The sequence below is a fragment of the Protomyctophum bolini genome, assembly GCF_963924005.1.
Source record: "Protomyctophum bolini genome assembly, chromosome: 6".
NCBI classification, from domain to species: Eukaryota; Metazoa; Chordata; class Actinopteri; order Myctophiformes; family Myctophidae; genus Protomyctophum; species Protomyctophum bolini.
The window spans coordinates 37419712-37445445 of NC_137867.1; the positions used below are offsets into that span (position 1 = coordinate 37419712).

General features: G+C 41.3%; 1 protein-coding gene and 2 long non-coding RNA genes across 3 annotated transcripts; all 3 read left to right on the forward strand.

Annotated features, from left to right (window-relative positions):
- Positions 1-4354: 4354 nt before the first annotated feature.
- On the forward strand, positions 4355-7986 carry LOC308317403. The gene is made up of 4 exons (XR_013964253.1): positions 4355-4471; positions 5195-7220; positions 7366-7443; positions 7864-7986. It is a non-coding gene; the product is annotated as an uncharacterized lncRNA (long non-coding RNA).
- A 131-nt stretch (positions 7987-8117) lies between these two features.
- Positions 8118-11145, forward strand: LOC308316645. The gene is made up of 5 exons (XR_013964186.1): positions 8118-8170; positions 8586-8957; positions 9188-9271; positions 9712-9798; positions 10948-11145. It is a non-coding gene; the product is annotated as an uncharacterized lncRNA (long non-coding RNA).
- A 3301-nt stretch (positions 11146-14446) lies between these two features.
- On the forward strand, positions 14447-25064 carry LOC308317570 (surfeit locus protein 4-like). The gene is made up of 6 exons (XM_080766690.1): positions 14447-14642; positions 20458-20644; positions 21659-21735; positions 21954-21997; positions 22344-22530; positions 23660-25064. The coding sequence occupies exons 1-6, from the start codon at positions 14595-14597 to the stop codon at positions 23924-23926; spliced, it is 810 nt and encodes a 269-aa protein (XP_080622816.1). The 5' UTR covers positions 14447-14594; the 3' UTR covers positions 23927-25064.
- The last annotated feature ends 670 nt before the right edge of the window (positions 25065-25734 follow it).

Genomic DNA, 25734 nt, shown 5'->3' on the forward strand with positions numbered 1-25734 from the left:
TTCTGGTGACTAATCATACATTTTCAAGGGTGAGGAATACAGTTGTACTATTTAGATTTATCCTGTGACCATGGATGGTAGACATTTTCAAAAATGGTGGACCTGCTATTATTTTACCAATTTACTCAGGGAATATTATCAGAATAATATAAAATCTGTGAATACATTTCTTACCAAGAATTTTCTTCACCAATGTTTGTAAAGGTGTCTACTAACATATCCCACATTGGTTTCTATTTGACCACCCTAGGGGCATGTTTGACAGCTGCTGAAAGTTGGGTACCATCAACAAACAATATAAGGCTAAATGTTCTAAATTTCATTATGCTTTAAGTAGCATGTGGCATGTCAAACTAGGGGCTTTTTATGATTCTGGATCCATTCCAAGCATTAGTTTTGCACAAAAAACACTACGTTGGCTAAAAACGGCCATAGCCATCATCACAGATGTGATGAGGTCAGCACATGTCGGCACATTTGGGCAAGTGGCTATGGCCAAACTAGGGGGTCTATGGCCAAACTAGGGGTCAAACTCCTTGGGCTAAATTCGGTGAGGTGAACAGTGAGCAGTGAACAGTGAGCGAAAGACTGAAGACAGAAGATTTGGCTTCAGGACCATCAGGCAGGATGTGCAGACACTGAAGGCATCAGTGTCTTTCTCTGTGTCCCCAGCATGTCAACCAAAGCAATGTTACCAAATCAAAGGAGCCTTCACCTCATGTCACCTGGGGCTGGGTGAGCAATCGTATCCTGTATCTAAACTCACAACTAAATACAGACACTTGGCCAGACTGCCGTTTGAAAGGGTCAAACCCCTCATCCTGATTGGGGAAGACCACCCCACCTAATCACACCAACCGAACAAGTGAGGTTGGGGCCTCCAGGTGGGCCAGCAGCCATCTGCACAAGACTGGGCTGGACCCTGCAGGAAAGCAATCTCCAGCCAAGACAATGTAAGTTGACTATAACAGAGCCCCAGAACACAGAGCTCAGGAGAAGGATGGAGAAACACTGGCAGGAGGCCACCAAGATACAATGCCCCAGAGACCCAGAGTGTGCCACCACTGGCAGTAAGGAGATCAACTGCTGCAGGAAAGATGTCATGAAAGGCAAGTCTCCACCAAAAAAAACCCTGAACCTAATCGGGGTGTCAAGAGACCAAAGTTTCTCCCCCACAGTTCCCTGCAGTGGCCAGTGAAGTCAAACTGTGCATCTGTACCTGAAAGGGGCAAGTCAAAGGCCAGAAAGCCCACCTCCTTTTAATGTCCTGTCAGTAGAAACTCAACCTGCACCTGAAATAAGCCCTTACCTCTCCCAGAGAAAGTTCATCCTTGAAAATGTAATGATTAGTCGCCAGAATCAAGATCCTTGGTGGTCTAAAACTTGAGTTATTGGTAAAATAACAGCAGGTTGGTGGTCATTTTGAAAAACAATGGCTGCCATGGTCACAGGACAAATCTAAATAGTACCACTGTATTTCTCATCTTTTAAAATGTATGATTAGTCGCCAAAATCAAGATCCTAGGTGGTCTAAAACTTGAGTTATTGTAAAATAACAGCAGGTGGCGGCCATTTTGGAAAAAAAAATGGCTGCTATGGTCACAGGACAAATCTAAATATTACCAATGTACCCCACATCCTTGAAAATGTATGATTAGTCACCAGAATCAAGATCCTAGGTGGTGTAGAACTTGAGTTATTGTAAAATAACAGCAGGTGGCGGCCATTTTGAAAAATGGCTGCCATGGTCACAGGGAAAGTCTAAATTGTACCACTGTATCCCTCATCCTTGAAAATGAGGTCTTAGTCACCAGAATCAAGATCCTAGGTGGTGTAGAACTTGAGTTATTGTAAAATAACATCAGGTGGCGGCTCTTTTGTAATATGGCTGCCATGGTCACCACGAGACAAATCTGTGATGGCCCCATAGCCAAAAATGTTCCTTAAGGCATGCTCTAACTGTGTGCCAAATTAGAATACTGCCCATTATTCAAAAACAATAATTTTATTGTTTTAGGAACACTTTTGTCAACTCCGTCAGATACACGTCAACTCCGTCAGACACAAAATCTGACGGAGTTGACGTCTGACGGAGTTGACAAAATGGTATTTGTTTTCATCTTAACCCTCTTTAGTACAATGTAGCCATTTTGTTTTTGCTTAATTTTGTTAGCTAAACCTAACCCCTAAACTAAAATAATAAACATTATTTTGGAATTCTTAAAAAGATCATAATAATGTCCTGACGGAGTTGACATGTAAAAGCTGTGACCACATTGTTATCAACATTGTTTGTTTAAAATATCAAACAATTGAATGCTTGTCAGACCAGGTACTCCACTGTTGCAACAAATATAAATGGGACTTGGAAAAGGAGTCTTCAGGCTAAATCTGTCGACAATATTTTCTGATTAATTTAAGACTTTTAAAAAAACCTGACGGAGTTGACGGAGACGTGGGACGAACATTTGATATGAGATATTTAATAGAAAATATAAATTAAAATTAACTGTGTATATTATTTGCTATGTTGTTGACAATCTACTTTAATTTAGTATGTATATTTATGTGATTGTGACAGTATCAGACACTTTTTTGGCAGTTTGAAATTGTGGCCACTTGCTGGGGACAGGCTAAATACAGGCCTTTTTGGGTACAGGGCCTGCTTTTAACTAATTCAGATGGAATATGAAAACAATTATAATGAAATTAAGGGCATAATAATACACAACTGTATTACACTTAACTTTGCAAGTGCTTTTATTTTTATGAATTAATTTATTTTTTACATAAAATAAGGCTCTTATGTGTGGGACATGTTTTTTCCACTTTTGTCCCTCATCTCAAGAATGAGTGATATTTGAAAGATAAAAAGTGAATGGTTTAAAACTTTAAATAATCTCCCCTCCCCTTTTCTTTTTCATAATTGTTTCTCTCACTATGTATAACATTCAGAATAGATATCTATTCATGAATTAACTGAGCATCCTGTCATAATAGAGCCTGGTCAACAAGAATACCCTGGGTGACCAAGCTTCAAAAGCACATTCCTGAGTGGTAAACTAATGCCTGGCCGCATACACCATCATCTCACTGTCTTGTTGAAATGTGACCAAATGTTTGGAGAACTATTTCTGCAACCAGGCATATTTGTTATATGACCTTCAGCTGTAGGTGGGGTAAGGTTTAACTGAGTGAGGAACTAATTGTTTTTAGAAGATGTACAAGTAGCTTCTTAATGTACAAATAGGGGTCCAGTCAGAGCCGAAGAGTTATGATGATCGTCATGGGGGCTCCCCGCAGCCCCGCCTCCCCGACTGATGTCCGACTAGCTCCCAGGCTATCTAGATTCCGTCTATCGCGATTCGCTGTAATGGCAGCTCTGCCAACAGAAAGAAAAGTACTTTATTATTTGTTTATTGAACCCTGCGCTCGTCTGTTTTTTGAGACCTTTATTTAGTTTATGTCTGGAGCCTGTTCTTGTTTTGTTTGCCCCGTTTATTTTGAAACCATTACACTCACACGACACAAACTCCTACCATAATATCAACCTGTTGCAGTGTGACAGTGTGACCCCACCCTGTCACTGTTTGCTGCTAGTGTACATGCTTTTCAGTAAGCGCGCACTGTTAGGACATGCAAAGACTACTAAGAAGCAGCAAACTGAACAAACACACACACACACACACACACACTGCTCTCTAGATTCCTGTCTCTTTAAGCAGCTGAACTCTATATTGGGCCAAACCAACTCCCCTTCCAGGGAGGGGGAGGATTGCCTGTCACAGAAGGACATCAAAGGATTAAAGGACTTTTGGGAAACCTAAAAAGACTTTAAAATAGAGCTACAAGCTCAACTGAAATGTGAATATGAATATAATGTATATGAATGTGTTTTGTGCCAAGCCAGGCAGAGTTGACATGTTGTGGATCATGTTGACCCCTATTCAGTTGGTCCAGTCTAGTGGGAGGGGCCATGGGGGGTATAAAGCTCAGAGACTGAATATCCAAGTCAATCTGTCTGCACACTCTGCTGCTGTTGGAAGGAGCTGTCTCTGAAGAGGTGATGTTATTTTGTTATTATTTAATACCATGGTTTACATAGATCTATTACTGTGATGTTTATTATGATATATATATATATATAGATTATTTAATGTACATTTGAAAAGGCTGGATTTATAAATACTTATGCTTATATCATATGATAATGATTTATTTGGAAATGAGTTTGATTTATGTGGTTATATATGATATGCAGTACTTTGTTTTGAATATATCTTTTTATTTCTATTTTGCAGACGTTTGGTCTCCTTTGTTGTTATCACTTGTCTGTCACTTGGGGTTAATACATCTTGCTTAAACTCTGCCCAACTGCGTAGCCGTGCCATCCGTTTGTTCATACTACCCTAGCCTCAGAGAGGGGTGTGACATGCAGTCATCATCAATCACCATCGACAAACGGCTACAAGTGAGTAAACTACAAGACGCCCAAGTCCCAAAGTGTGAGCATGTTGTTAAACCGTATATCTCTGGTGATAAAAGAAAGAAAGGCATATTGTCCCTACATTCAAGTTGAAATCTTTACTCTGATACGGACACAAGTATTGAAATTGGATCGATTGGAAGGATCTAACCATAATGGATGTGTCACGCTATTGAAGCTAATGAAATGAGCGATACCATACGGATGAATGAACGCGCAGAGCGCGACATTTAATGTGGATTGGAATTAATTGATGTCGCTATTAAGCAAGCTTTGTGCAACGCTAAGTTTGGATCTGGAAAATAAGCGCTGCTGTTGTATTTTAAATACGGACGTCATGTCACGTTTTACTGATGTCTGTAAATGAAGCGGATGAATTACTCCAGTATGAAAGAGGCCTGTCCGTGTGTTTGCTAATACAAAAACAGCTTAATTGATATAAGCATCAAAGCAATATTTTAAGTACTTTTTATTAGCAAGTGCATTCCATAGCGCTGGACCACACATGGACCTGCGACGGGAACAGTTCCTATGTAGTAAAAGATTATATGAAAGAAATAAAATATTTAACTGGTTTATATTTTACAATTTAAGTTATAGATGGCAAGTATAATGTTAAGGAATATTTGTCTTATTAGCCAGAGATCCTTTTAAAATGTTTCTATTACTGTGAGTGATATGGTCAGCTTCTGATGTCTTTCTTTCTAGATGTAGATGGAGATGACCGTAGATGCTGCTGGAACACTGAACCTGGTCTCCTGTGTGAACCACCCCATCATGGCTGCTATGTCCATGTGGACATTATGAGTGTTTGTATAGAGCGAAGCATGGCTGAAGAGCTTTGCATATCAGTCGTTTCTTGCTGCTGCCAAAGTCAAATTGTGATATCTGTAGTGTTTAGTTCATGGCCGCTTATGAGATGTAGATATAAGTACACCTGACTGGTGGAAATAGCCTTGTGATACATACTGGGTGTGCTCTTTGGTTGTTAACAAAAGTAAACAAAATGCCACAAACTCACTAAAAGCTGGACAAAATCACACAAATCAAGGGATGTCCGACAGTCCGTGTTGGATATTGTCCAACTCCTAATTGCCGATATCAACAGATACATATATATATATATATATATATATATATATATTATATGCAGGCTTTTTCCAGTGGTGGAAACATAACTAATTTTTACTTAAAAAAAAGTAGGCAATACTGCAATATAGAAATACTCCGTTACAATTCAACATGTACTCGAGTAAAGGTACAAAGGTTTTGGTAGAAAATGTACTTAAAATACCAAAAGTAATTATTAATAATTACTCATTATGCAAAATGTCTCATCTAAAATGATCTAATCTCTCATCTCAAGATTTAAAATGTATAAAAATCATTTGAAAATGGCAGATCTACAAGCTCTCATGTGTCTTATTGTATTGTGAGCTTGTAGATGTTTTTAATGTAAAATAATAAATAAAGTAAAATTAAGTTATTAATTTTTAATGCCTTTATCGGCCGATAATATCGGACATCCCTAACAAAAACATATATCAAACGTGTCAATACATTTCAAAGAATGCCACAAGTGGCACTAAAACTTCACCAATAAATAAAGAAACATCCACATGTTCCATAAATTAAATGCCACAAAGGTTTGCCGAAAAAATGAAGAAATTACAAAAAAGTTTCTTAAACATCTTCTGCCGTATGTCCATAGAACTTCAGCTCTGTTGCAGCAAGCCAGTACAATGTGTCATTGTCTAGGTCACCTAAGCCACGATCACCATTCGGTGGCCGGTATTTGGGGCAAATGGTCATTACGTGTTCCACAGTCTGTAGTGGATCCTCGCATTCACAGTGGGCACTGTCCGAGATGTCCCACTTCTGCTTTGAGGGTTGTCCACTCCTTGCAGTGGAGGTGCTGGCAAAGAACATATTTGGGGTCCTCAATGTATTCCACTGGTCCCTCTGTCTTGCCTTCACCCAGGATGCCTTGGAGGTGTCAGCTGGTGTTGTGTGGAGCAGTTCCTGGGCCTGTGTGGCAAAGGGGCACAGTGACTTGAGGCACGTGTGCTGTGGCAAAGGTCGCCGTGACTTGGTGTGTGTGTTGTGGCAAACGGCACCGTGACTTGAGGCATGTGTGCTGTGGTGTCTCTGACGACCTTGTGGAGGAGATGGCTGGGATTCACTCAGCTGTGCCTTCTCAGTGAGGGCCAGCGTGGCTGCTTCTCGTCTGACCTCTGTTGGAGTGATTCCAGCGAGAACAGGCAGGCAGTTTGTTTGGGGTGGCCCATCCGGTGTTGAGGGCAGCATCCAGCTTCTTGACATGAGAGCTACGGCTCCAGACTGGGACACAGTAATCGGGTCGTCTGCATAGCCATACTTCACTGATGTTGTTGCAGGGAGGTCGTGGATGTAGCTGTTAGTGTTGAACAGCAGTTACTAGTTTATTTTCAAATAAATTTGTTTTTACTGTTTTGTGAAGCAACTTTGGGTACCTTGAAAAGTGCTATATAAATTGTATGTATTATAAACAGACAGACCCAGCAATTGTCGCCACACAGACATCACAAATTCCTATTGGCAGCAGCAACGATGTGCAAAGCCATTCATAGACTATAACCACCATGTATTCATTCCAGATGCTGCGAGGCTCAACCGGAGCCCCTACAGGTGGACATCTGCAGTTCTCGCTGTCCATGGATGAATCTGCATGGGGGGGCTCTGAAGGCGGCTCAAAGTAAGAAACCACTTAGACTTTTCCATTACTGCGAGTGGTATGGTCGGCTTCTGTTTTAAATGTTCTCTATACATTTTGTGTATGATGTGAAAGGACACAATGTACGTATATCTGGCTCTTGGTCACTTAAATTAATCTTTCTTAGGGTGGATGGGTCGTGGTAGACGTCGTGGAAGGACAGATCCGTTCCAAAGCTTCCCTCCTGGAGGACTTCTGATGAGCTGTGAGTAGGAATATTTCTTGTTGGGATGGATATCTGTTGTACTGTTATGGTACGAAGTATAGCATGGCAGTATGATTCCTCCTAGTGGCACTATTTACTACAGTCATTCAAATGTTTTAAATATTTTATGATAAATCTAAATGACTCTGCACAATAGTTTGAGAGTCAATATCTCATCTGCTTTTAGAAGCACTTGAATAAAAAATGACAAAAGATGTTGAGGACTGTACATGTGTTGATGCCTCCTAGTGGCACTGTGGTTGAATGTCTGTCAGCCTTCCAAGCTAATCAAAGTCTTAAAACCCCAGCATCCCTATTCTGGGGGGAGCGTTCAGCAAAAAATAGCAGATCTACAAGCTCACACCGCGTTGCAACGTGTTGTGAGCTTGTAGAGCTAATGCTTTCTTCTTTCTCTCTCAGGATGGAAATGGCAGACGCAGCTGAAGCCTCTAGAGATCTGCAGGTCTGTCCATGGATGGATGGGAGGACGGAGATCTGGGTAGACGTCGCTGGAACGCCACTGCTGGACAGGGTACACGCACACACACGCACACACATGCACACACAGAGCAAAGCTAATTTGGTGTGTTTTTTTTCTTTTCTTTCTTTGTTAGAATGGAGATATCGATAGACGAGCTGATGTTCCCGGACAGAGATCCAAGCTCTCCCCCCCCCCCCCCCCCCCCCCCCCCCCCCCGGGGGCTTCCTCAGAGGACTCTGATGAGCTGTAAGTAGGAATAGTTATGGCTTGTTTCTGAGGATGGATAACTGCTTTTGTACTGTTATGGCACGAAGAATGGCATTTACTACAGTCATCCAAATGTTTTAAATATTTTATGATAAATCTAAATGACTCTGCACAATAGTTTGAGAGTCAATATCTCATCTGCTTTTAGAAGCACTTGAATAAAAAATGACAAAAGATGTTGAGGACTGTACATGTGTTGATGCCTCCTAGTGGCACTGTGGTTGAATGTCTGTCAGCCTTCCAAGCTAATCAAAGTCTTAATGACACTACCACTTCAACCCCAGCATCCCTATTCTGACGGAGCGTTCAGCAAAAATAGCAGATCTACAAGCTCACACCGCGTTGCAACGTGTTGTGAGCTTGTAGAGCTAATGCTTTCTTCTTTCTCTCTCAGGATGGAAATGGCAGACGCAGCTGGAGCCTCTAGAGATCTGCAGGTCTGTCCATGGATGGATGGGAGGACGGAGATCTGGGTAGACGCTGGAGGACTTCGGACCTGGGCCTGGATGGATGGGAGGACGGAGATCTGGGTAGACGCTGGAGGACTTCGGACCTGGGCCTGGATGGATGGGAGGACAGAGGACGGAGATCTGGGTAGACTCTGGAGGACTTCCGACCTGGGCCTGGATGGATGGGAGGACAGAGGACGGAGATCTGTGTAGACGCTGGAGGACTTCGGACCTGGGCCTGGATGGATGGGAGGACGGAGATCTGGGTAGACGCTGGAGGACTTCGGAGAGGAACTCAACATATACGAACCGCTTCGGTGAGGAACTCGACAGTACGAACCGCTTTAGGGTTGGGGCTTTTTTATAGGCTTTATAGTAAAAAGCCAATAATCGTCCGTTGCCGATAATCGGTCAATCCCTATTCTTAAACGTTACTGTAAGTGCATGTGTATGTTGTGACAGGACACACACCCACACACACAGCAAAGCTAATTTGGGGTGCGTGTGTGTCTGTCTGTCTGTCTGTCTGTCTTTCGTTCTTTGTTAGAATGGAGATCTCAGCCGATGCCCGAGATCCGAAGCTTTCCTGTTTCCGCTGAGGACTTCTGGGAGGCTCGGATGGAGCTGGAAGGTTCGGTAGACATCACTGGAACCCGTTTAGGCCTGTCGGAATTTGAGGTTTTATAATGGCCGATTTAATTGTTTCTCAAATAAATTACTAGTAACAATTTAATTGCGTCATAACATAACATTCTAAATAAAACTTTGGCTTTTGTAGGCTTTGTAAACAAAAAGCTGCACATGGCATAATTCAACTTTATACACTAAAAGAGAAGAAAATTACAAAGTGACACGTTTAGAGCTTGTAGATCGGTTGCTTCCATTATTTCTTTAAAATGTTTGCCAATATATGAACATTTTCAACATGGAGACGATTATGACTAATCTCTAAAAAAGTATCTCAAATACTTGGCGATTAGGTAATTGTGACAGGCCTAAATCCTTCTAGTTGTGTTTTTTTATATCATGTTCTGTAATCAGTTAGGGTTGACTATAGACTTTTTTTTTTAGGAACAAGATCATCATGCCGGTGAAGAGCACGTTTCTAGCCGATGGAGCAACTATTTCTGATCACCTTTGGAGTTACATCACAGCAAGGTAACTATACAACACACGCACACACTATGATCATGACATGACATCAGCTTGTGACTGCAACTTGTTCCTGTTCGCAGATGACTCGGCACTGCTAGTCTCGGACAGGAACAAACTGCAGGTTGAAAAGGCCCTCAGCTCTGAACTCGGTAGAATCTGCACCTGGCTCGCTGATAACAAACTATCTTTACACCTGGGAAAAACTGAATCCATTCTCTTTGGATCTAATAGTAATCTCAGCAAGGCAAATGGCTTCTTGGTTGGAGTTGGTGACAATGTTATCACACGTAAAGATGAAATTACCTACCTAGGTTCCATCCTGGAGGCTAATCTTTCCGGTGATAAAATGGCCACCAACGTAATCAAAAAAGTCAACCAAAGAACAAGATTCCTTTACAGGATCTCCTCACTGGTCAACAAAAACACCTTGACCTTAACAGGAGCCCTCGTACAAGGTTTCTTTGACTATGCATGTACCACAGCACCTCAAAGGCCCTTAAAACTAGGCTCCAGACCTCCCAAAACAAACTGGTCAGGCTCCTACTTGGCCTCACCCCCCGAACCTACCTCACTCCTGCCCACTTTGACAGGCTGGAATGGCTTAGGGTCGACGACAGAGTACAGCATCTTGCAATGGGTCTGGTCCACAAGATTCGATACACCACCAATATACCCATGTACCTGTCTAGATACTTCCTTTATGTTAACGAAGTCCACACCCACAACACCAGAGGGAGTGCAACGAACCATGTACAACCCAGATTCGGCACAAACAAGGGACTAAATTATTTTCACTCCTATGCCACCAAAATGTGGAACGCCCTACCAACAGTCATTAAGACATGTGACTCCCTTTTTCCCCTCACTGTATACGTTTATTTTCCCTTTTTACCTCCTTTATGATGAATTTCTGTTCTTTGACTATATAGAAGTGTCTTATTTGTACGTCTCTAAATGTTTTGAAGAATTGAACATGGTGGACCCTCTTGTAAACGAGTGTAATGCTTAATTGGGTCGTCCACTTGCAGTTAACAGTCTTTGTATTGAGTTTGTGCTTGACATGTACTGTAATTCTGCAAACTGTTAATAAATATTTCAATCAATATTGTTTTATGAACAAAGTAGTAATGAGCATTTCTTTCTTTTCTTTAGGACGTTGCTGGTCTCCTGTGTGGCTCCATCTGGAGGTCACCAGGGTTCTGAGTCACTCAGATCCTGACTGGTAGTGGTGATATGTAGATGTGATCAATCAGGGCTCTTTGAAAATAATAAACAATAAAATAATAAACCAATATAAATAACTAGATCATAATGTAAATAAATGGATAAAACGAACGATAAAAAAATAGATTATAGTCAATTAAAATGGTAAAATAAATGTAAATTAAAATAGTAAATAGTAATACATAAAATAAAATTAGTAATAGCACAGTAATGGATAAAATAAATATAATTAGTAATATAGACAATAATACATAAAATAAATTAAATTATCAATATAGTAATGCATAAAATTAGTAATAACAGTAATACATAAAATAAATAAATGCATAAAAAATAAAATTAGTAATAACAGTAATACATAAAACAAATACAATTTGTAATGCATGAAGTAAAATTAGTAATAACATAGTAATACATCAAATAAATACAATTAGTAATATAGTTATACATAAAATTAGTAATATATAAAATACAATTAATACATAAAATAAATTCAATTACTTTGTGTCATAGAATGACTTAAAAAAAACAAACAAACAAAAATATCAATCACATCTACATATCACAACCAGGCTATATTGCCAGCAGGCAGGTGGACTGTAGACTCACTACAGCTGTCACAATGTGATATACTTTGTTTTGACCCAACTGGCCTCCAAGGAGAGGCGAGCATGGAGCCGGACATCTGATGATACACGAGAGAAGACGCCATAGTCAAAAAAAATTGTAATAAAAGTAATATGTTTTATGTTGATTGTAATTTATGCATGATGCCATATATCTGTAAATATTCATTATTTTCTTGTTAATAAATTATTGCATTTATACCCGGGTGTCCGTTATGTGTCCATTACCCTTAGATCGCGCCGCTGTGGATTTATTTATTTCCCAAATGGTCTAAAAATGAGTTATTTAGCACTTTTACCAATGAATTGGCCTATACACAGACAACGACTGATTAGCCTATTTTGGACGATATGGGTCTTTTCTCTCGAGTCAGTGTGTAGTCTCACTATAGTCTGTGTAGATTACCCGGTGGTGTTGCTGCCCCTCCCGGGAGTCGCGGCTCATGGCTCTTCACAGACGGCACAGAGACAGCAGTCACTCCGCTGAACGTGTCAGTGTTGCTGCAGTGGTGTGAACTGTGAACCGTGCGGGCACTGGTGGTGGTGCTGAGTTCTGACAGCCGAGTCACAGCTTCTACTTCTGAATTACTTTATCTTTGCCTTGGAAAATACATTTTGCGTTTTGCTGTCTCCCAAAACAAACCAGCGCGCGCTACTGTTTGCTACAAAGCGACTGGAAGCGGACGAGCTTTACAGACATGCCAATAGTAGCCAATCATATGCTGATTAGGCCAGTTGCTGTATAGCCTACCTACCCGATCACCAGGGACCAACAACACACACACACACACACACACACACAATAGCCTTCTATATAATGCTGCGCACATATATTATATATATTTAAAAAAAATACCCAGCATAATTTTTGGGAAGGCTAAGCCTTCCCTAGCCTTATACACACCCGCCGCCTATGGGCACTGTACTGTAGGCATATAATACCTGGCTAGGTGAAAACAAAAGAAACCTGATTAGCATTTGAGTACTTTTAACACCTCTGAACAGCCGGCGGAGAGGTTCACATTTTCGGAATTTTGCGACAGAGTCACAGAGGGTCAATAATTCCCAGAAAATCTGTAATGTTAATATAAAATGTCCACGAAAATCTTCATGGGGGCTAAAAGGGGCTATTTAATTCTTCATGGGGGCTACAGCCCCATAGCCCCCACAGACTCGACGTCGTTGGGTCCAGTGATTAATTACCGTAGGTATAAATAGGCTCCAAGACCAAGTGTGACTAAGGTGTGTCATCATCAGGTGTGTTTGGTTCAGGTGGGGTGGAACTCAGCTCTACACACTGCAGCAGGTAACTAAACATTAACCTTGAACATTTAACTTTGTTTAAAATAATTCAGTTTGGGGATCTGGTCTCTGAATTAAGGACACTGAAATGTGTAATTGTGTTTCATAACTGAGTAAAGGAACACCATGCGGTGTGAAAGATACAGAACCTTGAAGTGGAAAAAGGTACATTTTTAGTTTTGTCCCCTCTGCCATCGCTACAGAAGAAACTGTCCCACCGATGGGATGGTTTTCTGTGTACAGTGTCTCATGTACTGTATTGTCGTGGTGATAGGTTGTTCTGTGCTACACAACAGTACCTGTATGGGTTTGTGTTTTTTTAACAGTCTTTTGAAGACATCCCTTCCCTTACTGTACACATTTTCCCTGTTTTTCCCTTTTTAAACTATATAATATCATAATATGATTTCCTTGTTTTGCATATGATATTTATACATCTTAAAATGTTCTGATGAATTGAAAATGGAGGACCCTGATGTAAACAAGCCTTAGTGTTAGTGCTTTTCTTTGCTCAAGACAAGTTGTTGATGATTTCTTTAAAACATTACATTATGTAATCAAACTCAATGAAAATATCTCAAACTGCCTGTCAGTTGGCAGATAAGACTAGTTTTGTGGCTTAGGCTATAACATTTTCTGTGATGCAGTCACGAAAGCCCTTGTATTGGATACAATATTTTGTATTGTTGTTGCATTCCTTGACCTCTCATCGGTGCTTGCAGCGCTATATAATTTTAGATAAAACGTGACAGATGTGCAGGCCTCATACCTGAATGTTGCAAACAGAAGACATTTAGTTCAGCAAAATGAGACATAGCCTTCCCCCCATAATTTCAAATGTAGATAAACATTGTCCGTGAACTGGTTCAAGCCCTCTCCCTGCTCAATCCATGATTCGGCTATTTATTTTTTGCACATGCTATGTGAACTGCCAAACATGAGTAGGCCTACAGCACATTGGGGATAACTTAATGGAAATTGTGATTTACGTTGTTGTTTGAATACGTACTAGCCTACTGTATAACTATGCAACTACAGTATGTTAAGTACAGAGAGACATAGCTAAATTATTACTGAAAAAGCTTGTAGCTAGGTGTCCTAATGAGGTCAACAGGTCGTGATACTGAAAGGACACTTTATTTTCTCACTCACTCACGCACACATACACACATTTCATTTCTTTGTATATTAAAAACTGTATGGAGTAAAAACCTAGTAGATAGATCGCCGACATATAGACAAACTCTTGATTTAGGCAGATATTTACACTACGTGAATTGATCTGTAATTCTGTATCAGATGGTGATGTATATGCCACGAGATTAGACGACACACCCACACACACACACACACACACACTCTCTCTCTCTCTCTCTCTCTCTCTCTCTCTCTCTCTCTCTCTCTCGGGCCTGTGTGACAGACAGTCCACGTGGCATGTGTTTCCCCACAACGCCTACAGGAGGCACGCTTTCGCCCTTCGCGGTGTATTGTGGGTCAGATCTGAAGTAGCGGATGCGGCAGCGGCAGCATCAGCAGCACATCATCGTAGATTAGAAGAACAGAAGAAGAACGGTCCACCAGATCCAGTGTTATTATTATCATCATCACCGCGTCTGTTTCTCAGTGCCTTAAAATCGAGGAGAAAAGATGGGGCACAACGACGTGATGGGCCAGGCCGAGGATGTTGCGGACCAGGTGAGCACTCACTGCTCGACTGTGACCCGGGGAGATGCTGCTGCTGAGCTCAGTCAGTCCCGTCCCCGGTGGACGGAGAGCAGAGCGTCTCGTTCCTTTTACTGTCTGTCTGTCCGCAACAAACTTTACAACGCCAAGGGTCGTTTAACTTTATTGACAGTGTGGTGGTACCTGGCCGGGGCTCGGCTCTCTATCTCTCTTCCCGGGAAACAATCACTGAACCCCGGGGAGAGACCTCACTGAGCTCCGGAGGAGGAGGACCTCAGCTCCACTCACTCCACTGCTCTGTCTGATAAAAGCACAACAGAGTGTAAACTGCAACGAAATGAGTAGAATTGTAACGTTTATGATGTGTTTTGCAGTCAGAGAGTAAATGTAACGTTATCATGCGTTAATGTAGAGAGCATGTTTGACGTTTATGTTAGTGTGTTTAAAAGTAAAAGTTCTCGAAAACCGAGGGATTCTTCAGAAAAAGGAAATGGGCGGATAAGGGAAGGTACACTCTGAGATCCTATAGCCCGAAGAGACGATCGAGACGTGATTGGATAGTTGGTTGTCAGGGCCGCTGTCTGTCTCCATGACAACCTTGACAACTAGCTAATCGCAGTGCGTCCATCCCTCTGGGTTCAAGGATTAACCCTCAAAAAGTTAGGACAACGTGTTATTTTGATCTCTCTCTCTCTCTCTCTCTCTCTCTCTCTCTCTCTCTCTCTCTCTCTCTCTCTCTCTCTCTCTCTCTCTCTCTCTCTCTCTCTCTCTCTAACTCTCTCTAACACACACACGCGCGCGCGCACAACCAAGATCTGTCTGTTCATATACCAGTATTTATGTGATTCAAAGATCAGCGTTTCACACCTTGAAATTAACCATATGTTATTTTTGATTGATTGAATGCTTTATTAACAGTTTGCAAATAGTAGAGTCAGTGATTATTATACAATAATAATAAATGATTATTATACAACGATGCTAAAAGGAATCAAGGATAACGCACAATGCAAGGGCTTGTTTCCATTGTGGTCCCGTGTATTTAATTCATCAAGACATCTAAAGACAAAATTCATTATTATTATTGTCTTGTCTTTAAATGTTACTGTATCTCTTAGTGGTGGATATTGCTTGCAATTTCACGATATATATGTATCACGATACAGAGGCCACGATACAATATATATATTGATATATCGATTATACGTTTATTAAAAAAATAATGACCATGTTGCACAAATACAATAAAACACTTTCAGGCCCACAGAGATCTTTAAATTAAAATAAAATGTCAGGGAAGGGAGTGCATTGCAACTTGCAAGGGGGGCATTGATAACGTTAAACAGAGGTACGTTTGTCAACACTGCGTCACCCAGATAATTCATGCCGTTTATTGCCGTATCGAAACAGCAGCCTCTCGATCGATTCACCTATCGTCCGGATGTTCGATCGATATATTGCCATATCGATTAAATGAATGCACCACTAGTATCTCTGTAGGACAGACAGCACTGTTTATCTGTGGGACAGAAGTATTTGGCATAGAAGCATAATGATTTGAAGAGACACAATTTCACAAAAGTAATTGTCTATTCTGATTGTAGTGTCAGTCTGTCAAGTCAACTGAATGTGGTTAAATATATGCCTTCATTAGTTTAGTGCTTATCACAATAAGAAATCATGAAAGGAAACCTCCCAACTGGTTTGAACGTGTGTGTGAATCTTCCTCGGGCCAAGTCAGCATAGGCAAACGAAGGTCCTTGCATAGACAAATAGTAGCCAGGAGGACTAATTTCACCAGCATATTACACAATAATTACACTATGTAGGTGATGTGTATAAAGTATAGCAAAGAAGTTAATGGCCACTGTGATGTTCATAACAATAAAATACAAATTAAATAGCCTCTATCCATATCCAATAGCCTAAGTGAAGTCCAATACCCTCCAGAGTCAATACCTTCCACCTCCTATAAAAACTGTTAAGACAATTATTGAAATGTGTTCTATCCTAAATGCCTCTTATATCCCATGTAATAGAGCGATGTGGGTAGTAGGTGTGAATGTGTGTTCAGGCAATGAACCACGAATAATTTAGGTTAAAAATATACGACCAACGAGCCGTTAGAACATGTTGACAGACAGGAGGTACAGGTATGACTCATACAGAGCATCAATACTGGAGGTGTGTGTGTGTGTGTGTGTGTGTGTGTGTGGTGTAATCAGGAGATGTTTCGTGTAGATAAATTACTTCAGACAGACTGGTCTGGCAGTCAGTTAATTGGAGGTAAAGTAACAAGTTGCAACAAGAGAGAACTAAGTAATCTTTATGTAGTTAGATCTTAAGTGGGGTGTGTGTACCGTATGTGATATGTGTCAGTGTGACTGTCCCATGTACTGTAACTTGAGCTCACAGACAGAGACGTTTACTGGGTTTTTCTGTACTGGTTCTGGATTGATCATCGGGCATCCTGAAACTGTGTTCAGCAGAACGGCTCCAGAACTGTCTGTGCTGACTGACTCTCAGTTGTAAATAAACTTGAGAGTTGAGACCAACGCACCTCAAGCCTGAAACGGCTGGCTAGTCCGGTGCGTCACAGGAACAGGGACAACAGTTGCAGAAGAAGGAAAAGATGCTGTCAGCTGGAGCAGTTCGGACAGTTTTATAGCCTTTTTATTTGGATGCTGCTAGTTTAAATAATAATGACTGACGTTTCCATCTTGCGATCTTCCTCAGAGTCATGACTCTGAGGAAGTTTGCAAGATGGAAAGGTCAAGTCATTATTTATACTAGCATGAATAAAAAGGCTAAAACTGTCCAAGCTGCTCCAACGTCTTTTCCTTCTTCTGCAACTGATTTCCCTGTTCTTCTCTGTTTCATTAATTCCCACTCTGCCTGCTGATTGGCTACCAGCTACTCTGTTCTGCTGATGTGGCCTACTGTGGGAGGGGCTTAGCATGCTCTCTCTCTCTCTCTCTCTCTCTCTCTCTCTCTCTCTCTCTCTCTCTCTCTCTCTCTCTCTCTCTCTCTCTCTCACACATACATAATTGGAGGGTTAGGGGTGTGTGCATGCTTATATGATACGTATTGTGGTAATGAGGGTGTGTGTTTGAGATAGTTAAATTATTGTGTGTGTGTGTGTGTGTGTGTGTGTCGGTGGTGTGTCTCTCTCTTTGGGGAACGGCAAACTCTGCAGTCTCTGGAGGCTAAAGTTAATAGTTAACCTCCACTTCTCTACAGAACAGTGCATGATGCTGTGTTTCTGGCCCTTTGTTCCTGTACCCTCCAGACCTGTCCCCTAGAAATCCAAGTCCATCATCTTTAAGGCTAATCTGTAACCAACTAATTGAAAAAGACCTATAATGACATGATGTCCAAAATAAGGACACCACAGGACACATTGATATGTGTATACAGAGCGCATAACCTGTGCTCTGTATGCGTAGGTTAAGTTTGGGAGAGTGTGCATAGTTTGGGTATTGTCTAGTTCTTTCAGAATGATGGGGAGTCTATGACTATGATGCTAAAATAGTTTATTCTGAGGATCCCTGAAAGGCAATACTGTCGAAACGTTGGTCTCAATCAAATAAATATTTTTCATTGTGGCGACGAGTAGTGCGTCCTCCTATCTGCTGTGGTCATCATCACCCCCTTAATACTGGTGTTTGCTCCTCCTGTGTTTGCCTGACTAATGACTAATTCCAGAAAACTAAAATAATCACACTTCTACAGTAGGTGTTACTGTGTGGACCAGCATGAACAAGTCCTTCTGTGCACACTGTCAGGCACTGAGAACAGATTCCATAATAGTCATTGTCTATTCACATCTTCGACCATGTATTTCACACAGAAATGAAAGGAAACCTAACCCTAAACCAGAAGCTGGAAGTACCTTCACTAAAACGCAGGGACAACGCTCCACACGCCCCAAACTCTTCTCTCTTCTCTCTTCTGGCTCCAAAACTATGGAATGCACTTCCCATTACAATCGGAACTGCAGCCTCACTCCCAATCTTCCGCCGTAGTCTGAAAACCCACCTCTTCAGACTCCATCATGGCCCGTAGCCCTAACCGACGACCTTAAGTTACAGGCATATGCAAAGGCTCAACTTATGTAACTTATTCGGCGTTACTTAGACTTATAGCATTTTATTTAGACATAGCACTTTATAGTATATACAGTTTCATTATATAGATATTCCACTGTTAAGTTCTTAGCTTACGCATGTTTCATGATAACTACTTTTTATATATGTGATGTATTGCCATGCTTTTTTGTTCTTGCTTAAAGTCGCTCTGGATTAAGAGTGTCTGCTAAATGCCTAAATTGTAAATTGCAATAGCTTCCTCAAAAAAACAACAATACATTATAGATGGAGGGCATTGCGACAGTGTACGGGTCATTTTCTTTGTTTTTCAAAGATACCCTTTAATTAGCCCTTCGCTAAATCCTACCCCAAAAAGCGATTGTCCAATGCCAATCCAAATAATTTAGCAGCACCAGCTTTTGCCACCTCATAGCTGTCAATGTTATTTTGCATGGCTGTGTTGTTGAACATATACACATCTTAACGTGGGGAAAGTTACACAACTGACCCACCCAGGTGACTGTAGTCTTATGTCATGCAAATTTGTCCAGTGCATAGCATACAGCAGGCCTGGTTGACTAGATTTAGAAGTCATTTTGATGCTCTTGCTAGTTGCTACTGAAATGATCAATTATTTGTATGGAGAAATCCCGTCATTTAACATGCATCTCTATGGGGGAGAAGGACAGCTTGCCCTGTCTCCTCGCTGCCATTGTGCCTATTGGACAAGGATGGGTTGGGGAGGGACTTGGCGAAGGGATAATTCTCTAGCTTAAAATAAAAACAATTGAGTTAAGTGCTTTACAGTGGAAAAGTAAATGAGACCTATAACACAAAGATCACAGTAAAACCAGAGAGAAATCGTAAATAAACTCATAAACACAAAATGTGCTGTATAAACCCATACAAAAACTATTAAATGTGCTTTATAAATAAAGTTGTTTTGAATTAGATGGATTGGACAGTGGACAGGCACCGTGTGTTGACAGTTGACACAGTATCACCTACGCTGTCCTGCTCTCGGCCATCTGGGTCGTTACGGCTAAAACATTAACCGAAAGTGTGTGTGTGTGTGTGTGTGTGTGTGTGTGCTGTTATTACTACCTCTTTCATGACCTATATAACCACCCCACTGTCACATGAATCACATTTAAACCAGATCATTTGACACACACACACACACACACACACACACACACACACACTGTGTGACCAGGGTTGAGACGAGAGAGCATGAAAATGGTTAGATTTGTATTGCTAATAGATAATGAAAAATCACACCTGTGTGAACTGAGTGGTGCAACCGCCACCCCCCCCCCCCCCCCCCCTTTCTCTCTCTCTCTCATTAGCAGGCAACAGTGCAGCACTCTCTGGTACTAATAGTCATACTGGTGCTCATGAACCAACACATAGGTAGGTGAACACGGACATTGCTGTTCCTTGGAGTGGTTGCACCACTCAAAAAGTGAATTCAAATACATCTCTCTGTAAATTGCACAACAGAAAGTTATATGCGGTCATATTATTAAAACATAATATGCAAATATAATATAATTATTATTTTAGCATAACATTTTTAATTGTGTTGTGTAGCTCTCCCCATCCTCAAGTCTTTTCTGTCGTTAGTTGGTTGGTTAGCACCCCCTAGTGGCTGTTATGCCACTGCAGGGACCAGGAAGGAACTTCTTCCATTCTCTTTGTTAATTTCTCTCCTCATTCATCGCTGTCCTCTCCTGTAGTTCCTCAGAGTGACGAAGCAGTATCTCCCTCACGTGGCGAGGTTCTGTCTGATCAGTACGTTCCTGGAGGATGGAGTCAGGATGTGGTTCCAGTGGAGCGAACAGAAGGACTACATCGCTGCTACGTGGAGCTGCGGTTGGTTCCTGGCCTCCCTCTTTGTTCTCATCAACCTTCTGGGACAACTGAGTAAGACAAATAATGCCTAATTATTATTCTTTGTCGCACAGCTGTGTCACTGGCCAAAAAGAACATGTCTACAAGCTTGAGCTTGTGGGTGAGTTCGGAAATGCACACCGGGAGCGCACTCCCCTATTAGTTTGCATTGCACAGTGCGCTCACTGAACACGCCCTGTAATTCAAGCTAATTAGTTAGCATGTTGCCAGTGCCAGCACAAACCAGGAAGTTGCTGTGCAATTAAATGCTGCCGAGCGAGCGTACATGTCACGGTATCTGCCTTGTTTAATTTTACTCTTTGCACATACTGTACTGTCCATCCACACGATTAGATACACCACAAAGATACCTAAATACTTCCTTATTGTCTGCAAAGTCCACACCCACAACACCAGAGGGAGTTCAACAAACCATGTGCAACCTAGATTCGGCACAAACAAGGGACTAAATTAATTTAGCTCCTATGCCACCAAAATGTGGAACACCCTACCAACAGTCATTAAGACATGCAAATCCCTTGACTCCTTCAAAACCGCTCTCAAAGAGCACCTTACAGACGGCTGCAATTCGAAACTGGCTCCTATAAAATCTGAATCCCCCACCCACCCACTTCACTGTATATGTTCTTTTAGTTTTTTTCCCCTTTTTACCTCCTCTATAGAGCGTCGCAGTCCCTCCCCCTTTCAGAACGACGAGTGGCCCAGGGAATGAAATGCAATGCATTTCTCCCATAGGATTTTCTTTAAGTATTTATTTAAAGACGGTTACGCCGCGGACAAAGCCAACTCGGATCGTGACAAATAATGACAATGAACACAATGTTTTGGGCCGATCAAATAATTTATAAGAAGAAAAACAAAACAAATAGTGTTGTCTCCTGTCTTTATTTTCTTCTTTCTAATGATTTGATCGGCCCAAAATATTGTGTTCAAAATAACGGGTACGGGCCATGATAAATTTTGTAAATAATAAAGAAAGTATAAATGTCATGAACATGTTCTCTCTCTGTCTATCTGTCTGCCTAGGTGGATGTGTATTAATTCTCAGTAGGAACTTTGTTGAGTATGCCTGCTGCGGACTGTTTGGAATCATCGCCATGCAGGTGACCATATACACCACCTTATGATTATTTATATACAATATATTCAGTCTATGTGTGTGTGTGTGTGTGTGTGTGTGTGTGTGTGTGTTCAGAACTTGCTGTCTTGTGGGTGTTACCAAGTTGGCAACCCATTGGTGGGAACCTACTTTAAACTACTTCATTACGTAATTATTATTGATCTAATGGTCTGTCTGTCTGTCTGTCTGTCTGTCTGTCAGACTATAGCCTACAGCATTCTCTGGGATGTGAAATTTCTGATGAGGTGAGTTTGATATACACTGTATACAGTATTAGTCTTTTTTTAAGATATGTTTGACTTTTTTGATGTTATGTTATTGGTATCAGCAATTCTGCATCCGATGTGCACATAGCCTGCCTTGAATTGTTTGTTTACCTGTTGTGAGTTTGTAGATTGTTGGGCTATTTTAGAAAGATTTATTTATAATAGAATTTGGTGAGGCCTCACCTCAATCATAAAGATGCTTTACCTTTGTACGGAAAAATCAACTTGATTTCGATTTAGCTTTTTAACAATCACGTCTATGCAGATGACTGAAATGGAATGAATACACAGTGTGTGTTCTCTCTCCCTCTCCTCACGGCTACAGGAACCTGGCTCTGGGTGGAGGCTTGCTGCTGCTGCTGGCTGAGTCCAGAGGAGAGGGGAAGAGCATGTTTGCTGGCGTTCCGAGCCTGAGAGAGAACAGTCCCAAACAGTACTTGCAGCTTGGAGGACGAGTTCTGCTGGTGCTCATGTTCATGACTCTGCTGCACTTTGAGCTCAACCTCTTCACTGTGAGTTAGGCGGCGTGATTTATAGACCATATCAGAATGTAATGTAAACAAACGTGTACAGTGCAGCGGTATTTACAGGTCTCTCTTTTTTCCAATCTACACCAAATCTCTTTGGCAGAAATAGCCGATCTACAAGCTGATAACACAAAACGCTCATGTTGTGAGCTTGTAGATCGGCTGTTTTTTGTTGCCCCCAGAATAAGGATGCTGGGTTTCAAGTGGTCAAGTGGTTGATCAGACTCATGGATTTAGTAAAATGTTTTCACATAAACCTTTTTATGTTAATTTTCCATAAAAGAACGAAGACAGAATCTGTAGTTGGCAGCCCTATCACTAGGGTTGTCACAATTATTATTATATAATCATCTAATTATTTGAGGTAATCGCAATTTGCAATTAGTTTGTCATAATCGTGTCATAAAAAATCATTCATAAAAAAAGCAGATATACAAGCTTAAACGTGTCATGAAAATATAAAATGCCAGTAATTTCTTGCTATATTTCATCTGCCCTGTGCACTTACGAAGCCTAAAATGAGATTGTAATTTCTATTCATAATGTTCCAATTTCCAATGCCAAAAACACAATGTATTCGTTAATCACAAATGTGTGACAATTAATCGTCAACTTAAATGTGTAATCGTTGACCTATCAACTCCTACCTATCACTCAACCCAGAGCTAAACATTGTTCGACACGACTGATGTCGGTCATTTGAATTCCATAGAAGTCAGCATGTCTTCTGTAGAAGTGTGTCCTGCACTAAAAATAGGCTAATCTACAAGTTTACAACACGTCACGCTGCGACATGTAAGCTTGTAGATACTAGTCTATTATCACGTATTAGTTATTTCAGGATATCCTAATGATCTCAGATATTTCATAACCACAATTGTTAACGCTTCAATCTGCAAGTTAGCTGTATGGCTACCAAAACATCATAATTTTACATATTGTGTTAAGTGTGTCGGACACACGGCGCTAGTGTGTGGCAGGCAGTGGTGGCTCCTTTCACGTGGTTTCTCAAAATTACATATTAGGACTTGGCCTGGAAAAAGTTTTCAGTCGTGAAAATTTATTTTGCGTTAATCCATGCACTCTATCTGTTCTCCCGTTGCTTGTGCTGTAGATCCTTAAGAACCTGGTAGGAACGGCTCTCATTGTCCTGGTGGCCGTGGGCCTGAAGACCAAGCTGGCCGCGCTGACGCTGTGCCTGTGGCTGCTGTCCATCAATGTCTACTTCAACGCCTTCTGGACCGTCCCCACCTACAAGCCCATGCACGACTTCCTCAAGTACGACTTCTTCCAGACCACCTCAGTCATCGGAGGACTTCTCATGGTGGTGGCCAGGGGTCCCGGGGGCGTGTCCATGGACGAGAAGAAGAAGGAATGGTGAGGTGTGGTGTCTGAGCCGTGGGGGATAGTGGGGGAGAGAGGTCTCTGTAGGAAGAACATGTTGAGGGAGGAAGAGAGAGAGAGAGAGAGATGATGGCTTGGAGAAGATGGAGGGAGTAGAAGAGAAGACCAAATTTGACCGCGATGAACGCGGGAAGAAAGAATGAATGGATGGATGTTTAGAAAGACGGACTGTCCTGAACGCTCAGGACACGGGCGTGCACACACACACACACACACACACACACACACACATTCTCCACAGCCGACATGTAAATTTGTCTTTCTCTTTCTGTCTGTCAGTCAGGTCATACAGTTCAGTATGTATTTATTTTTGTCTTGCGTCCAACATTCCCATCATGCATTTGTCTTGTTTTTCTTTTTTTATATGGACCAATCAGAGATTGTCACATGACCTTGTGTGTTAATTGCAGAGAATAGAACGGACATTTCCATGATGGGCCGGCGCTGTGTTTACTGTTTACATGTCGCACACAGAAGAGGAAGTTATAAATCCATCTTTTCCTTTGTCCATTAGTGATAAGCATCATCATCCTCACGTCCTCCTCCAGCAAAGTAGGTGGCGGTGAACAATTGATATATCTGTGGTGTATTGTTTGTTTATTGCTGGGTGTCGTCTCTTTATGGCAATGGGCAGGCCTGACCATGCGGTTTTATCTATCGTGGCCTGTTTGGACCAGTGAGACGTTGTGTTTGTGCGATCCAGGGGGGCAAGGCTTCTGTCTGTTTTATATTAAAGTCATACTGTGTTCATTTTAGGAGACTGTTTTAGCGACACGCTTTGTTGTCATGACAGCATTTGTCTATATGGAAGGAACGCTGAAAAATAATGTTTTTTTTTTTTTTAATTAACTGTAAAATACATTAATAAATATATTTCCGGTGCCTATGTGTTTTTGGTGACGAGTCGCGACACTTGTTTATGTGGAACGGTTATTATAAAAATATATACCAGCGAGCGATTATATCTAAAATAACTTGTTTAATGGAAAAATACGTTACACAGTATGACTTTAAAGCTACGATCCTTACAAGTTTTATATCCATTGTCTCACTCTCCTGATGGGGGAGTGAATTGTAATTTTGTCTGAACTACAATAAATATGGTGGCTATTTGGTATCCAGTCCTGTCTGCTTTAACCCATTTAGACCCGAGGACGCATCGGTGTCGCCTTAACTTTTAACCACTTTAACCATTATTTTAAACTTTAGCTGTTAAAAAATAGCAGATCTACAAGCTCACAGCACTACACGCTTGTAGATCTGCTACTTTTGAAAAATCGTGAAAACATGTGCAAATCTTTGAATAGATATTCTTTCGCAGCGAACATTTTTAACTCGTATGTTTGCTTCTGAAAGGTCCCTGCCTGGAACAACATTTTGAGATGGGGGTCGGTGGCCAAATACATTACATTAAAATTTTTCGGGTCCTTGACATGAAATGGTTTGAGAACCACTGACAGATCTCCATATATGGATCTGACCTTGTGACATCACGTGACATCATGGAGACCCTTAACGCCTCCATATATGGTCACGCCTCGTGACACGTCACGGCACCATATATGGCCATCTCCATATATGAAGATCACGACACTGACCTCAACTAACCCTGGATAACTATACATGGAGAAGACTGGATCATCACCTAGATCTGCATATATGTTGATCTGATCTCATCAAACCCTGTACACTCAAGATATGCTCCATATATGGCCAGTATAGAAGTTCATTCCATATTATGCGCCAGTGCTCGCTCAGACATCTGTTGATAGAAAACGGTTGGTT